General features: G+C 35.8%; 2 protein-coding genes across 4 annotated transcripts; both read right to left on the bottom strand.

The window, feature by feature from the left end:
* Positions 1–1,271: 1,271 nt before the first annotated feature.
* LOC137730518 (probable E3 ubiquitin-protein ligase XERICO) lies at positions 1,272–2,006 on the bottom strand. The gene has a single exon (XM_068469509.1). It carries the CDS (start codon positions 1,922–1,924, stop codon positions 1,538–1,540), a length of 387 nt encoding a protein of 128 aa, XP_068325610.1. The 5' UTR covers positions 1,925–2,006; the 3' UTR covers positions 1,272–1,537.
* Positions 2,007–4,850: 2,844 nt separating this feature from the next.
* Positions 4,851–9,649, bottom strand: LOC137730771 (uncharacterized). Of its 3 annotated transcripts, none has more exons than XM_068469730.1 (15): positions 9,261–9,649; positions 8,229–8,290; positions 8,010–8,121; positions 7,775–7,930; positions 7,426–7,530; positions 6,818–6,901; positions 6,633–6,748; positions 6,450–6,551; positions 6,245–6,358; positions 6,089–6,145; positions 5,913–5,979; positions 5,753–5,806; positions 5,560–5,634; positions 5,426–5,461; positions 4,851–5,271 (listed from the first exon to the last, which is right to left on the bottom strand). In XM_068469730.1, the coding sequence occupies exons 2-15, from the start codon at positions 8,273–8,275 to the stop codon at positions 5,158–5,160; spliced, it is 1,239 nt and encodes a 412-aa protein (XP_068325831.1). In that variant the 5' UTR covers positions 8,276–8,290; positions 9,261–9,649; the 3' UTR covers positions 4,851–5,157. The 3 variants fall into 3 exon arrangements, with proteins under 3 accessions (XP_068325831.1, XP_068325830.1, XP_068325832.1); XM_068469729.1 differs by having other exon boundaries at positions 8,229–8,315; positions 9,261–9,648; XM_068469731.1 differs by lacking the exon at positions 8,229–8,290.
* Positions 9,650–17,967: the final 8,318 nt, after the last annotated feature.

Below are 17,967 nucleotides of genomic sequence, written 5' to 3'. Positions count from 1 at the left end.
CACATGTATTTGAAAACTCAAACACAAAGCTTTGCTGTTGAAAACACACAAAGTTTGTGTTTAAACTATTTAAACTTTTAAGATCCATCCGCTTATCCACCAACTCCACCCTTCTTCCTGTGGGCTGAGATAAATCGACGGCGAACGGCCACTGCGATTTAGTTTCTCGTCTCCTTGGTACTATAGATCGCTGGACTTTGAATCCGAAACCGGCGACCCAACGGGCATCTCTTCCTGTCGACGCGAGTTTGGAGTAAGAGAAATAAAGAGGGAGTAAGGAGAGAGACAGAGAGAAATCAACGAGAGATGACTGGCCGGGGTTTTACGGGGTCAGGGGATAGGCCGGCGAAGTGGGCGGCGAGGGAGTGAAAGTTGGGGTTGTCGGGGATTCAGGGATGATTTTGGAGTTTGATATTTTTTTTGTTTTTGAATTTTATATTTTATTTCTTGTTGGATACAATTTTTTTCAAAATTGCTTCCTAAACAAGTTTTTTTTATATATTTTTTAAAGACATGAATAATTGATAGCAAGTCCCAATTTTTAGTTCGAATAAAAACCTCGCAATCCAACATTTATCATTGAAATACCAACTTGTGATTTACTAAATAAATTTTTTAATATTAAAAAAAAAGAAGGTTATGAGAAAAACGAAACTTTTGAATTTAATTTTCAAGTAAGATACCAAACGAAATCTTTAAATTCAATAAAATTTTGATTTCTCCTATCGGTAAGCAAGCATGTCTTTATAGTAGAAGAAATCCAAATATGGGATGGTACTTACGGGATTTTATAGTAGAAGAAATCCAAAAGAAGTTTTGAAGATAATTAGTTTGAACTAAAAATAGCCGTTTGCAAACCATAAAAAGCAAAAAGGAAAGGCATCAACTTTTACTTTTTATGAAAGTATTTACTACCCAATAAAATGGTGTCTCTTTCTCAAATAGCATAAATCAAACATGCTGAAATTTTTGTAGACATGTGTTCCACCCACTTATTCTTTTTAATAAATTATCTGACACCCATTTTATCCGTGTCCAATTCCCAATCCCAAGTCCCATACTTTCTTTCTTCTGTTCCAGATTGAAGATTTTGGAGAAATTTTTATTGAATACAAATAATACACCACGTGTTTTAATATAAGTAGTAAAAAATTTAAAATTTTTTATTTTTTAAGTTATTAACTTTTTAGCACAAATATCTCACTATTTGTATGTATAATAACACGTGTTATGACACCTTATGTACCAATCACACTTAAAAATCTCTCGAATATTTGGTGGCAGAAAACAAGAGCCAATAGAAAATTAACAAACCTTTAAATTGTTCAATGCTCCAATGCCTCTCCCTTCCTTTATTTGTTTATTTTTAATCCTCTTGGTACAAGTACAAAGTACAAACACAAATTAAACCAGAAAGCAAACATTTTAAATTAACTTTCTCTAATTTGTGCTAAAAAATAACAGGATAATATAAGCAACAACAAGAAAAAGTACAGCTGATGAACCCAAAACTCCATAACACAAAGAACTTATCTTTTTAGTCAATAGAGCGGCAGAGAGGGCAAGTCGTACTGCTGTTGTGGTCGAACCACTTTTCCAGACAACTTTTGTGGAAGAAGTGCTTGCAGGACAACTCGCTCACTTCTTGCTCTGCTTCGAACCCGCAGAGACAGACGCAGCACTCTGTTTTTCCCCCGTTTCTGCAGAACGATTTGAACTGGGTTATTGAGATTCTTCTCTCTCTAGGCATTTCCTCAGGACACCCATCAGGGTTCTCGTCGAAAGTGTGGGAATTGATATTGGCACCCATCACTTGGAGCACAGATCTCGCCATGTTCTTTAGCAGAGCCACGTAAAAAACTGTGTTCATTACTAGCAATGGCAGCACGCCCCCTGCTGCACTCGGGAAGTTCGAAAGCCCCATTTGAGAAAGTGCTTATGCTTTTTTGTTAGAGAGCGGAAGAGAGAGAACACAGAAGCCAAAAGCCAAAAGTTAAAAGCAGAGAATAGTTTTAACCATGGGCTTCAATTTTTAGTTGGGCTTGTTGCTGATAAATATACACGGACAGTCAACACTGTTAACCGTGGTTAGATGGAGGGGGGTTAAGTTTTACCCACGGTTTGATGGCGCATGCGACACGTGGCGACACGTGTAGGGTTTGTGTGAGACGTGTTTGATTGATGTAATAGAGTGAGAGAACTGACATTTTCACTGGCACAAAAAGGCCAAATTTGACGTGTCCACGTGTCCCTGGGAGGTTCTGTGAGAGCCAATGAGGTGGTGGTGTTCCGTTGGCCGTGGCAGATTTGTAGACCTTTCAATTTTTTCTGTAACCGTGGGTACTGGAAGTTTCTTGATTTCTGGAGGAATTAAAGGCTGGTATGGTATTGTTGTGTTCTGAAAAAAAACTGTTATTGTTAGACTATGAGAATAAGCTTATTTTTACTGCTTCATATTTTCATATTTTTTTCATCCAAAATTATGAAAATAAGTTGTTTTTAAATGTTTACCAAATACATTTTTGAGCTCAGTTTTTTATATACCCACTTTTATAAAAGCAACTTAATATCAAACATGTACTAAGTGATATGACCAATTATTTTGGGCTGCTTTTGACGAGAAATATTTGATTCCGACCGTTATACTATCATGTAATATCACTAAATAATTAATTGTAAGATGATATAATTGACGTGTCAAGAATTTTAAGTGATATATGTTTTGAAGCATAAACTTATCATATAATATAAAAATACAGTTCAGTACATTAAGCCATTAGTCAGCATACTAAAAAGTCTCGCCATACAAAGTCGGCCCAAAAGCAATACAAACTAAACATGTGCATTGAGTTTCACCTTAAATCAAGTTTCATGTTTTTTCATACCTTTATGTTACTTGTAAATTTTTATTGATCCATAGTATTCTCAATGAAGGAAAAAAAAAAATCTTAAATCTAATATGATGTTCTTCTAGTTTTCTGTGTCGTAGAGAGAACTGGTAGATTGGATCGAAAAGTTTTCTAATTCATTAGTTTATTGAAAAAACCTATTATGTAAAGATACAAAATTAAAAAGATCTCGTCACTTTTGGCTTTCATTCTTAGTTTACATTGAGAGATGGCTCTTATAAGTGTAACAAGACACGATGATATAACAATCACATTGAAAGAAAAATGTCAGTATTTCTAAATGGGATAGGATTAAGGGACAAATATTTTTACACTGCTTTTTAGCCTTTAGATTTTATAACATTCAACGGTCTATATTAAGAGTGATGTGAAGAGTTTTAAACATTAAATGACTTGGATGATGATGTGGGTTATAATTAATAAGGAAAATACTACTCTAAATGAAATACTAATATCTAATAGAATAAAAAAAAATCAGAATTTGAACCCTAATAACAAAAATAAAAATAAAAATCTCTTCTTCGTCGATGAGGTCTGTAATGTTCAAATAATCAGAATTTGAACCCAAACAAGTGCAAAGGTTGATGCTCCTATTTCTACAATTAGATCGCTAGAAACATCAAAGATTTGCCTGCGTAATAGAAAAAAATTGTCAACAAATGGAAATAAAGCGAGGCAAGAAAATCAATGTCAATTACAGTCTAAAACCAAAAGCATACATTCGCATAGGTATCAACATATCAAAAACCCTGCAGGATCGTTACAAACACACACTTTTGAGTTCAATCAAAACCTACGGAAAGCGTATTGAGATAGTTGTTTTTTTTTTTTATTACTCCAAGAGTAATATAACCACCCTACATATATGAACAATAATAGATTTTGGGGTTTTGTTTTGCTTATGTAATGGAGATTCAAGCATGGAAGTTGCAGACCTGGGGAGATGGAGGTTGCAGACCTCCTTTCTTATTTTCACGATTGGGGATTTTTTTTTTTTTTAAATCTTATTTTTAATTTTCTCCCAGATATTATGTTTTTTCAGTTTTATTTTTATCTTTAATATTAGTTAAAATCCACATAAATATTTATGTCATTTAATGAATAAATAAGAACCCTTAGATATTATAAAAATTTAAAAGCTACAAATGAGTGTAAAAATATTTGTCCCTTGTTCCTATCCCTTTCTAAATAGTATGATATATATACATATGACATAATAAATAATAATGGTGTGATTGCGATGACTGATATCTTGCTCTCTCTCTCTCCCTCGGAACCGAGCGAGTGGTCCACGCTTTCGTGACTCAAAAACCATCGTCACAAATTCAGAAAACAAAAGTTGATTCGATTAATTTGATGATCTCATACACACATAGAGCTAAAACTATGATGTATGGTTGCTTGCTTTCATACGGACAGTTGTGTGTTCCAAATTGTTTGTGCGGTTGCAGTGAGACATCGCATTCACACTTCACATGTAACGCCTCGGAATTAATTGCTTGAAATTTTGGGTTGCTACAACAGTACTTTGGCTTCTAGGTTATAGAAGAATTGGGTTCACAGAAAATTCTTGAAATACCTTCCCTACCTTCATTTCACTCTCCTGTATCGCTCTACTCACGTGACATAGGATCGGGATAATAAAACCGGGTCGGGCATTAAGCACAGCTAACGAAGCGTCCAACAGCGAAAGCCAGGAGCCGGAGGCAAGTTCTGTTCGGCCCGGAGAATTGATTCCCCATAACGAATACTAAGCTCTATCAATGATTCCATACCAAAAATTCCAGTTTCAAGCAATTTTTCATCTGCAACATGCGACTCATAGTTCTAAACGACCGTGATACGATGATACCAACAAAGTTCGTGACATGTTTTACGAAACACGAAACCCAGGTGAAACAAGATTCATGTTTTTCCGGCAATGGCCAAATCGATCGCCTCTTCTGAATTCCGATTTATTGGTATCTAGTATACGTTTAACAAGCACAACATCTCATACAGTAGTAATGATACGAATCCTAATACGAATATGTTACACCGAGTCAGAGGAGTTGTCACTAAAGCACTGAAATTCTAAAGGACGATTTAATCGACGCTGTGTTTTTACTCAAGGACCTAATTCTGCGATTTGGTCAATTAATGAATATCACAAATCGTAATGGATTTTACAAATTTATGTAAAACACCAATCGACATGGTCCTGAGTCGTCGATTGTGTACAGTACCTCTGTCATCGCTGCTGTTTCCCCTAATGGGCCTTTGAAGTTGAGGGATCTACCCCGATAGCCTTAAAGTACGCATTTTCTGCATTTGATACTCGCATTTGAAACATCGTCCATTCCTTTCGGCACCTTTCCCTTACCTGGAATCAGCAGTAAAGACAACAGCGATATCAGCAAACTTGATTAGAAAAATTGCGCGTTTTTGTTGTTTATAAGATAACTTTTGTGTGAGTAATTGACGTTTTTAAGATATAAATGTGAAATAATGGCATTAGAATAAGAGTTCTTGTATACCCCTTGCCATGGCGCCTTTCCATTTTCTGATTCACCCTACAGAAAGCCGAAATAAATTAAGCTTTTCGTACCAATATCTAAAATATGTTTATTAAGGAAACGAGATGATGACAGCGGCTAAAAGTGATATTTACCTGGCTCCCCAATGAAGGAACAGTTTGATGAATGATCCACTGAGAATCTACAACCCCGATCTTATCATGCGCAGGCTGTTTGCAATGAAAAAATGCATTTAATTAGGAGTTCCATTCAAATCCGGCCATGTGCAGATTACGAAATAAAGTACAAAACAGAAACATCAAGGAGGTTAGGAAGTGGGTCACCAACCTCTACACATTTTCTCAGGGCAAAGTCAAGACCCCAGCCGTGGACCAAGTCATTCTGCAAACACCAAGTGTAGCAATCACAGAATTAAGTAACAAGACGGCTAATTTAACTGAGTGCTAACAAGTGGTGATAATGGAAAAAGATATCGCGAACTTAATACCTGAATCATATGCCACACACAGCGCCAGGCACTTCGAGAAAATACTGGAGCCATGATTTCAATAAAGCTGAATCAATAAGACAGAAACAAGAAACATTTATTAAACACAAATGTCACATACAGAGGAAGACAAACAACAGCACTAAAATGTCCTCTGTAATTTCTTAGTGTCTTACGCTGCACATGGAGGCAGAAGTGGGTCAGTGCACCAGCCCGGTTTCTCCTCTGTTTGTCTGGAACAATTTGAGACAAGGGTTTCAGGATTACTTCATAGTTCATAAACTAAATCTGAAACAAATAAATAAGTTTCAGTTTAGGTTCCATGATTTTACTTGTGAACTTCACGATCGCCTCTCCTCTTTGTCATCTGCCATGTTAAACCTTTGTTGGGTTCCAAACCAGGCTGTGAAATCTCCAAACCATGCTTCCTCACTAGTCTAATGTATCTGAAATTGGATTGAAAAGGGAGGCATAAGAGATTAATTTCATAGGCTAACTAGCCCAACATCAAAGAATTACTTTGTAATGAAAACTCACTCTTCTGAATTAAAATGCTCTACTCCCAGGTCTTCATCCCAGATAAATATGTAGTCGTATGAGGCCACAATGTCAGGATGCAAAAACCGCTTGGCATACCACCTTTGACAAAAAGTTTAAATTCAAAAACCAGTGAAACTATTCATTATTGAAGTACAAATAGGAGTTAGCAATTGTTCATACCATTTAGTCTGCTTACGAACACTAATATGTATAGCACGCTTAGACCACTCCAAGTCATCCCATTCAGTTGTTTGGCCATCATAATGAAAAAGGAGAATCGTAAAGTTCTCTGAAAACTGTGAGAGAAAGATATTTAGTCACACACATCCACCACCACACAGAGAGAGGGAGGGAGAGAGGGAAACCTTTTTCACTGCCGCATCGATATTCCTTTTCTGATTCAAACCCACAGTGAATGTCACAAGGTACCTTGGTTTGATGGTCACGTCCTGCAATTGTCATCTTAATCAAAAGACTTGCACTTTGAATAACGACGCATTAAAATGAGAAGTATCGTGTGCCATCAAAAACAAAGGATTTAACTTGGCAGTCTCACTGGGACTAGAGAGAATTCAATAAAAAAAAAACTTGGCATGTTATTCAACTGTTTCCCCTTTATCTTTCAACCTAAAATTTGCAGACGACAGACTTCAAATATGACAATGAATACGTATGCTAAAATGACTATTTTCTTTGATATGAATTCCTAGACAAATCAAATGCGTAACACAGAAGATTCCAGTTCCAGCTTTATTTGCAACAAACGTATCCCATTATTTCATAATAACGTCGAAAAGGACATGTCAAATAATATCCTTTATATCCCATATACATTACAAAGAAATCAATTCAAGACACAGAGAATCTGTAATTATGCTGCATTATCTTCAGTATCTATTAGACCATTCCTGGCATTGCGTAAAGTCCAAACTGTTAACTATTTTGCTTGTATAAGTAAAAATAGAATACACACCTCATTAGGATTGCCCCATAATCTGCGCAAGTATAAGTCTGACTCAGCTGCAACAATTCCTGGTGGTAGCATTTCTGCACCTCTGGGATTTGATGGCACCCAAATCTGCAGGAAATGTAAGCTTCAGTCTAGATAAGTAATGACTATATAAGGAGAATTGGCATGGAACAACTGGAATCTGTAAACTATATCGAAAATGACACTCAGATTTTTAGCAATTATAGACCTGGTTCGACATTTGTATTACGAAATAGCCAAGATTCAACACACTCCTCAATAACATACAACATTAATACTGATGCAAGTCATTTCAGACACTACTGTTAATCTCAGGGAGACTGACGTATACCCTCGATGTGCCATTCGAACTCTGATCTTGACTTGTGCTATTTTTACTCCTTGCAGAAGACCAAGAACTTAGAAGTGCTTGGCTGGAGATGTCTGATTTCAGGTCCTCATTGTATGACAGATCAATAGTTGGATGAAGGCTGGATGAGAGATTCAGCTGTCAAAGTGTACACGTATTAAATACATTTTGTAAGCAACAGAGAGGAGTATAACAGACACCCAAAAGAACTGAGTACCCTTGTTAGTGACAATGTTGGAAAGGATGCACCTATCAAGAACCCAAAAACTACTCCTACAAAAGTTGTCACAATAAGCCTCATGGTCTCATTTGGTTTCCTACCACCCGCACTGCAGCCAACATGTAAATGTAATTAGCGGTGATCAGATCTCCATAATAAACTTAAAGACAACAAAAGTTAGCTCGTTGATGAAAATAGGCTGTCACAAAAGTTAACCTGCGCGAAAGGATTCCCATGTTATTTACAAGCTTCTGACTATACATTCACGGAAAAATGAACTGCAAGTAGAAAGCGATAGCTGATCTGCATTATTTAACAGGTTTTCAGTTGCAAATTCCCTTAAATGAAACGACAAACCTCATGAAGGAACAAAAAACCTGGTTTATCGTATACACAGGAACATAAGTTTGAGCACACAACTTCAGGAATTTAAGCAAAACTCTACGACTCAGTAATACAAGAATATACAACTACAAAAATGACCCGAACAATTTTTGTAAATCAATGCACAAACCATATCAATAGATGGGTAGCGCTTGCAACTCACGGCCCAAAGCTGCTGTAAGATGGAAACGCTTTATCTCTTTCCGCTGCATTTCAATTCGAATTCACAGACCACATTGACCATTGAACAGCAGAAACCGCATACTTATAGCCTAACCTACCAAGCAGAATTCTTCAAACACAATATAAAGAAGCAACAAGCAAGAAGTCATATGCCCGTTCCTCAATCCCCGTCTACATACGGAGAAACGAAGCGACCATGTGCTTCCATTTGACAATGAGCAGCTTACACAAAGTCACAAAATCTAACACCCATTCATTGAAATCATCCACGTGCTCCCTTTGAATTAAACATCCCACTACCTTAAATTAAGACAGAATAACAGCTGTTCTTGCTTAATGTCAGAGACAACGAACAAACCGACCAGAAAAAAAAAATATATATATAAATCCAATGGCTCATGTGACAATTCCCGATCAAAAATCTCCAGTAACTTCAAAATCAAAACATTAAACTCCACGACCAAAATCGATAAAAATTTAAACAAATTAAATTGATATATCGGATTGCTTTTAGTTAAACTGCTTGCGATCGAATCAATTCAAACTAAAATATTGAGAAAAATGGAAATTCAGGAAGCTAAATAATAACTTAATCGAGCTTGGCTGAGCAGCACTCTACCTAATTTTCTCGGTAACCAAACAGAAAACGCAACGAGTGAATCGAGAGACAAATGAACCGACCTCATATAGCCCGAGCAAGATCTGCTGAAGAGAAAAGCCGTTCAGGAGCTGGGAATCACGCGGAAAAGCACTTTCTGCGAATCCAAGCTTTTGGTGCTTATAGGTGTGATCTTGGGTTGCAAATAGCGTGAGAGGAAAGATTAAAAAAATCAAAAAATCAAAAAGCAGTTTCAGTTTAACGGCAAGAATACTATGATTCCTGATAGTTCCGAGGTTCGAGGTTCACGTGTTTTTAGGCGGTTGGCTGCGGGGACTTCGGCCGTTACGATTCGGAGGGCGGTGGACGTGGTGGTGGTGGAGGAGGCGGACTTTGGCTGGACTCGGAAGGGAAACACAGGAAGAACCCGAGAAAAGTGAGAAGAAAGAGGGTCTTTTATATTCTATTTTTAATTATGTGGAGATCTCAATAAAATAATAAATTAATGTAGATTATATCGTTTGTTAAAAAATAAAATGGAATTAACTTGGCTACTAAACAATTCAGCACCCACTTCTGCTTAAGCTTCTCGGTGGACACATCCGAATTTTGATTTGTCCATGTGTAAGCAAGAGTGGCTGCGAAAATTCAGGAGCCAAGTCTTGTTCAACTAAAATAAGCCAAGTCTTGTCCAACTAAAATTACTAATTTGTAGTGAGAGGAATGTTTAGGACTCTCGTGGACTCTCGTGGACTATTGTCGAGTTTAAATTTCCTACCTTCAAAATCTTATGTGGTTTTTTTATGGCCTCTTTCATACTGTGACGTCTGTTAACTCACTTAAAATCATCTAGAATAAAAAATAAAAAAATGAAATTAGTGGGAGATATATATATCAAAATTGTTAGTTGTGGACAAGTGTTAGAATTATGAGAGAGGCTATAGAAAATTTTGGAGGCAGAAGATTTGAACTCCTTTTTATCATTTCACAATTTAATATTAAATTACGTGTCAATATTATAAACCATCATACAAAAAAAAAATATTTAGAATTTATAAAAATTCTCACTTTTAAGAGATCTTATTACCATTTAGCAGTGTAGTGATAAGCAGCCAATTTATTTTCAAAACTTCAATTAGAGTTTTGACCATAATCAGACTCCTGAGTCCTTAACAGGTAGCCCAACTTATACTTACTTTTTTTTTTTATTATATTAAAATTTTCTTTTGTTGCTTTTGATGCTTTTGCTTTTCGACTTTTTTCTTGTTTTTAGCTTAATGGTGGGTTTTTCGGTTCTTCGTTTTGATTTTTTGGATTTTTTGAAGAAATTTGTGGGAAGGATGTCAAAGTCAATTACCAAGTGCCCCTATGTCATTGAAGTCCGGCCAAATAAAATGTATTACTACAATTTTATAGGAAAATACAGAGGCTTGATTTCTGTACAATTTTCTCTTTACACAAATTTATAGAAAGAAAAAAAACGTTTGTACAAATCATTTAAAAGATAGTAGAATAAATGACTACCAAAACTTAAATTACTGTATCATTTTTTTTAGTGAAACTTAGTACAATACTTTTGGTACAAAAAAAAATTGCTATATATAGGTGAAATAGTAAAAGCCAAAATAATAATAGAAAAAAAAAAGATTATGTAGATTATGCACAATAACTAGCTAATACTATAAATATGGTGAAATGTGGTAAAATAACTGAAAATACTTTTAATGAAAGTGCTTTTGTGATTTTAAAAGCACTAGAAGAGCATTTTAGAGGAAGAACTAATTATGTGTTTTTTGCATAAAACACTTCAAATGTTTTTTCATGATTTACTTGCATTTTTACTAAAAATTTCAAAATCGGTTTATCAAATACGATTTGGTCATTTTAAATGCACTTGCAAACATAATAACTACAGCCTCTCGTCACGAAAAGGTGTTTGTAATTGACTTTTTAATTAAAATTTATAGTGGCGATCCACATAAGATAAGAATATAATAGCATTTTGTTTCCACCTTTGTCTTTCCCTCCAATGGTATTCATAATTATTGATTAGAGAATTTTTTCGAAACCAATTCAAAAGATAATAATTAATGAAGGGAGGCAGCATTCTTTCGGAGATACGCTTGACAAAGGCGATTTCTATCAGGCTGCCTGAATCGTTGACTATTCATGGATTGACGTACATCGGACGGTACAGAAGATTCAATGAACAATGGGAAGCAATCACGGACCTTCCCTTTGATTGACTTTGAAGTTTTACCCGGCCTAATAATAAGACCTGTATGTCCCACGGCTACATCGCAATTTACATTGAGGGGGCAAGCACCCAGTCTGGAAGGGGCCACTTCATCTCAACCGTCGCCGTGCTTACACATGGTACCCTAATACTATGTAGGTGGGACCAACAATGTCATGTTCCCAAATACTTTGGCCAGAATCCAGGTCACGCTTGGATTGACATGTCGTATAAACATGTACACATGTCATCAAAGTTTGTCTAACCCATACTTGTAATAGACGTTTTGGTTTGGTAATTTTTTTATTTTTTTATTTTATTTTTTATGAAAAAGAAGAGACTAATCACTAATTTTGTCACGACAGTCTATCATTTTAAAAAATCAGAAACCAAGTAATATTAAAGAAGATATTGGATGTGGTCCATAGCTATGAATATTTTTTAACTGAAACCTTATTGGTTTTCAATTTTTTATTGAAGTTCCTGAAATTAATATGATAATTTATTTTTATGTATGTTACTATATTTTTTAATTAAAAATTGAAATTTATAGTTGTTTATATTAATGAAATTGTAAATAAAAAACCATAATTTGTGGGGAAAATATTAAAATATAAATTATACTATTGTGACACACTTCGACCGAAATCAAGGTGTGCTGGCCGTCATGTGAGGGTGACGTAACCATGTGCATAGTGCAGAAGCAAAAGATAATAACAAAAGTACAAAAAAAAATAAAAACCAAACTACACACAAAGTAGTTAACATACAAGTATAAGCGTAAGTGTGAAAAATAATATTCAAAGCACAGAAAACCTAGTGTAGTCCAGAGGAACAAACACTAACTAAACACATCCAGAGGTGGTCCTACACTGGTGATAATCTGTCAGATATGCCGTAGATTCCTCGTAAGCCACCAAAAGAGCAATTCAACTAGAACCTGGAAGGGTGCAAAACAGAAAGTGTGAGTGGGCAAAAACAAAGCTTTTCAAAATCATTTCAATATCAAAAGTTCTAACCCCTCGCCGTAAAACTTGTATAGTTTCCCAGAAAATAGAATATACACATATATCGAAAACATGCTCAGAAATATGCCATGTCGAATGCCTCCACATAAAATGTAAGTAATCCAAGTAATGTCAATCAATGCAAATAACATGTCAGCCGGAGTCACCTAACGTGACCTGTATGGCTGAATCTAGAGCTCAAATCCCAAACTCACTAACTATATCTGCACACGAGTCAGAACCACCTAAAGTGGTCTATACGACATGATTGGGTGTAAATAAATACGCTCAACTGCTACGATCACATGAAGACTGGGTGAATAATCGCGGGTCACCTAAGAGTCGAAACCACCTATAGTGGTATGTACGACAGGACTGTGCACCTAACTTGGATTCAAGATGAGCATGTGGTGCGGGAGGTGAACATCACATGAAGGATTGTGCCATACTCTGAGCAGGAGCACTAACACCGGGAGTGCAGGTTATGAGCTCTCAATGCATCTCATATAACCACTAATTCACAATCATAAACCATAAACTTACCTGGCACTTACCTGTGCGTCTGTAGCACCAAACATACATATATACAACTACTAATGCATAAATAAATAGGCAAACACTATGCATGGCATTTAAAACATATCAACATTCCATTTCATTTTCTAGGAAAAACCACAATTATATAGGTATATACGGAAAACCAAAAGCCCACTTACTGGTATGTGGAAGGGTCGTAACCCCCTTGCCTCGAGTGACTGCGCTCATCCTCGGGATAGGTCTCACTTATATGCGAAACAACTATAAAAAGGTCAATTTAAAGCACATAACCAAAACTAGGTAATAACTTCTCATAAAATGCTCAAATAGGGTGTGTGAATACACCAACGTGATATACTCAACCTCATGAACATCCCAATATTTTTAAAATAATTTTCTGACGTCACACGCGCCTCCACACATCGGCCACGCGCAGGCACACAGACGAAATCCCTAACGGCGTTAGGGAATATTCTGTCCAAAAGCAAGCATATTCCATTAAAACTAACTTGACGCCGTTAAGAATATTCCGCTAACTTAACGAAATATTCCCTTGTCTTCTCTGGTGAGTCTCGCCGGCCGCCGCCACCCGCCACCGTCTGCGTTGCCGGAAACTGGAAATTTTTTCAAAACTTCATATCTTCTTCATTTCTCAACAAAATTCCATGAAATTGGTACCAAATTGAAGCTTACAACAAGTAGAACAAAACCTTACCACTTTGAAAGCCCTAAAACCAACGGAATCTTGCCGTAAAAAACCATGATATTCTAGCCAAACCTGTAACTCACTGAAACTTGCCTTCTCGACGTCCAAAACGCTTCAACTTTCTTCCGCGAGCTTCGTGAGAGTGATCTAAAACTTCTTATGACCTTAAAAACTTCTAAAAACTTCATGATCACGTGTGCATGAATAGTGCACAAAATCGGGATTCCCTGGTTTTCAGGTTTTCGAGGGTTTCACGTCCAACAATTGGTACGGATGAGTTCCTGAGCTTGCTAAGAGTCCAAAACCCACCTTCAAACCTTCGATCCGTGCGTAGATAGTTGTCTTCGAAATGGTCCGTACACCTTGTAAAGAAAATGGAAGAAGTCCGAGAGAAAAGAGAGAGAAAAAGGTCACGGGAGTGTGGTATGGGTGTGTGTGTCTGTGTGTCCTGAAGAGTCAACCACCAAAAACAACAAAACAACACCCCACAACACCAATTACGTCATAGGGCATTTTAGTCTTTTCGCACCTACGGTACAAATAATCTAGGACGGGTTGTCACAATTGTGTGTGTGTGTGTGTGTGTGTGTGTATAAACATGGGTACATTCTTTAAAATCATAAAAAATTATTGTACCAAAATATGGGTACATTCTTCAAAATCACAAAAAAAAAAAAAAAAAAGAAGAAGAAAAAAGAATAACATATTAAGCTTAATAACATTAGTAAATTTCTTCGATTAAACTTGACATGGATACATTCTCAAATCAAAGAAAAAAGAATGTACCCATATAAGTTTGAAAAAGGATTAGAAAAAAAATGCATAGATTTTATTTAAAAAATGGTACATTTTACGTATAACAAATTGGTATATTTAAGAATGATTACATTTTAAGATTAAAAATTTCAAAAAATTACATGAACGGGTGCATATAAGATTAAAAAATTGAAAACATTTTTTTTAAAAAGCTAATGGGTACAAACTTATTCTAATTTTTTATTTATTTTGGAAATGTTTTGAATTGAAAATTAGTTAGGAGTTTAATAAAGGTGTGAGTATTAAAATTCTAAATCAATTATTAATTTTTATTTTAAAAAATTATGTAACTGACATGTAAATTCATTATTACATTAATGCTAGGAACTTGGATCAAAATCTGAAAACTAATAAAATTTCAGTCAATTAACATTAGTAACTAGAGATCAGATATTGATTTTTCCAATATTAATTATGCGGATATAAACAAAGTAATGTGAGAAATACACTGCTATGCTTGCTTGCAAAGTAAATAAATTTTAATGGGTCAAAAACAATGTTATGAGAAAAGTCTCATTCTTTGAAATTGAGATAAGGGGGAATTTGAGTGGCCACCTATATGATTGTGACATCAATGGCATACACCCTTTCTCAGAATTTATTTGAGGTTGTTCTAGGAATGAAATTAGTACACTAGAAAAAAGTGTTAAATTAATCACAAGATAGTTGATAGGAAACAAGATGGTAAGGCTACAGTTAGACATAGTTGAGTCATAAACTGCATGAAAAAAAACTCGTGTTACGATTTTATGTACTTGCGTTCTGTCTCTCTCATCACGCACTTAAAGTAAATGGCATATACCAACTATTATTACTTCTCTTTGTGTAAAAGAAAAAGCAACAAATCAAATCTGCCAAAGCCAAGCCCTGAGAATGGCTTTTGACGTTTTAAGATGTTGGGCAATGACTTTTGACGTTTTAAGATGTTCGGCAATGACTTTTGACGTTTTAAGATGTTGGGCAGGTGCGCATCAGTGTGGGGGTCTGGTCTAGGTTTTTTTTTCAACTATTTTTTGGTAAATGGTAACATCTTTTGTCATAAATAAGTCCTGTGTATTCAATTAGGATCCTGAAAATTTTTAATTTTTTCTTACAAAGGATAGTACTCTTTAAACACTCATTTTTACTTTTTACACACCATTTTCAATTTTGGCCGTCAAATCGAATGCATTACAAATGATTAATGAACCAAAACTAACAAGGGTGTGTGGAAGGTAAAAAATGATGTGTGAATAGCATTACCTCTTACAAATTCAATGGGTACAAAATTAGAATTTTAAGTGATTATCTAAAAATTTATGTGTATTCAATTAGGATTTGAAAGGAGTTTATAACCTTCTAAGTATGTATATGCAATTAGAAGTTACTTTTAAAGGATTTTAAAAAATTGTGAATTAGAGAATTTGAGAGATTTCATAGTTTATTTTAACATTCTCAAATCTCACATATTCCTTGAGAATTTGAGGGAATTCACTCAAAGTTTTACATAAAAATTTTAAAAATCAATTAAACCCCATCAAAATCGATGGATTTAAAAATTCATTAAAATCCCTTAAATTTTTAATTAAATTCACCCTCCGTAGACTACTCAATCCCTTTTTACTTTTTTTTTTTTTTTTTTTTTTTTACTTCCTTAAATTCCCCTGGTTTTGGTCAGAATTTAATTATGTAAAAGCCCAAAAGGCACAGAACAAAGCAGGGCCCAAACGCATTAAATCTAATCAATCATTAGAACATGAAATCTTAAACTATTCAATCCTTAAAACTTGCATCCAGACTTGAACCATATGACCAAAACTTTCATTATAATATATGTGTAACTCCACCTAAAGCAGCCTATCCAAATAAAAAAAAAAACAAAAAAAACTTTCCTTTCTCTCTCCGTGAGAGATCTTCCCTTTGTTTGGGGGTAAATCTCACCGATCTGTGTGAGCGTTTCCCCATCGAGTCCAATTCCCGTGCCGCCGGTCCTAGCTTTGGCTGGGATCGGTGGGTCTTCTTTTGTTTCTGTCTCCCTCTCTTTCTCCTCTTCCATCCGTTGTTTTATTCCTGGTTTTATTGGCCGATTTACCTTCTTCTCTCATCTCTGCTATCTTTCATCCATATTCATTCAATTTTCAAGCTTCGGTCACCCTTTGCAGCGATTTGTTGTGGTGTTTCGAGTTGGTGTGCTTTGATTTGATGCTTGCACTGGGTCGGGTGTTCCTTGCACCCCCACATTCTCTTTGTTGTTTGCCCTTGTTGGCAGTGTTGCTCGTGGACTGCCATGAGCTTCTTTCACTTGGCTGCAGGTTCTCTGGTGTCTGTAGCTGGGCTAGGATTGAAGCTTGGAATTGGTTGCTGGTATCGGTGAGGCGAGGCTTTGTTTGGGGAGCGAATTTGGCCAGATCGACATGCATGGCTGCTGTTTTGGTGGTTGCAGCGACTGTTATGGCGAAAGACACAGCAACTCCGGTTGTTTTTGTGTTTTCTTTGTTTTGGTCTCAACTTTTGGTTGGGCCTCTGTTGTTTGTTTGTGTTTTTTGTTTTTGGGTCTCTATGTTGTAGTATTTGTTGTTGGTAATGCATGTTAGCTTTGCTCTCAAAAAATAAATTAATAAAAAAATAATAATAAAAATCTCCACCTAAAGCACTGCATAATAATAATGGGCAAATTCGATTTCGAAATGACATTATCTGTCATATAACATGAAATCATGTCTGTTATTTTATATGGTAAGTTTGTAATCTTTATAGACAACTTTACATAAGACTGATCCATATATGCATGCGGCTTTCTATAGCAGGTTCGACCATCTCCAAAAGAAATACCAAATTAAAATTGATGGCTGATATCATTTTAATTGAGCATTCTCGATTAAAATGCTCAGTTGATATATAATTGCATGAATTATTTCTTGATTTTTCTATGTGATTTAAAATAACAATTAGACCCTAATTTTCCAACAGGTTCTCCTATAGCAACTTGCAAAGATTTTCCAAATTCAATCAGTTCGATCACGCGCTGCTGGTTTTTCAGCAAGAGGTGTTACCGCTTCAACCAAATCTACCAGTATAACAGAAACATTGCATGGTCTTCCTGACAGCATCCTTGAGTTGCTGAAGGTTATCCCTCATATGATCGCCTTGCACCCGTATATCTTCATCAACGTCATAAGAAATCTACATAAGCATATTATTCCAGAAAGCTAGCTATAGAGAAAGCTGTGCAGGTACCATAGCCATACGTTAGATTCTTTAACTGCAAGTAACACTTTCTCTCTTTCCAAAAGCTCAATGATAGCACTCGTGGACCACCAGTCTTTCGTTAGTGCTTCTTGCTCACCTTTGATGTATATGTTGTGTGCGCACATGAGCGACTGTAATTGCCCTACTGAACGTAAGTCGTGATAAATGAAGCTTCAGTAGGCTGCTCCCGACTCTGCAACTTCAGCAGTCGATCAAACTGACTCTTGAGAAAGGTAACAATCGATTCATTTAATCTGTTC

The sequence above is a fragment of the Pyrus communis genome, chromosome 4, assembly GCF_963583255.1.
Source record: "Pyrus communis chromosome 4, drPyrComm1.1, whole genome shotgun sequence".
Lineage (NCBI taxonomy): Eukaryota > Viridiplantae > Streptophyta > Magnoliopsida > Rosales > Rosaceae > Pyrus > Pyrus communis.
Note: the sequence above shows the minus strand (reverse complement) of the source record. Positions and strands in the feature narration are given on the sequence as shown.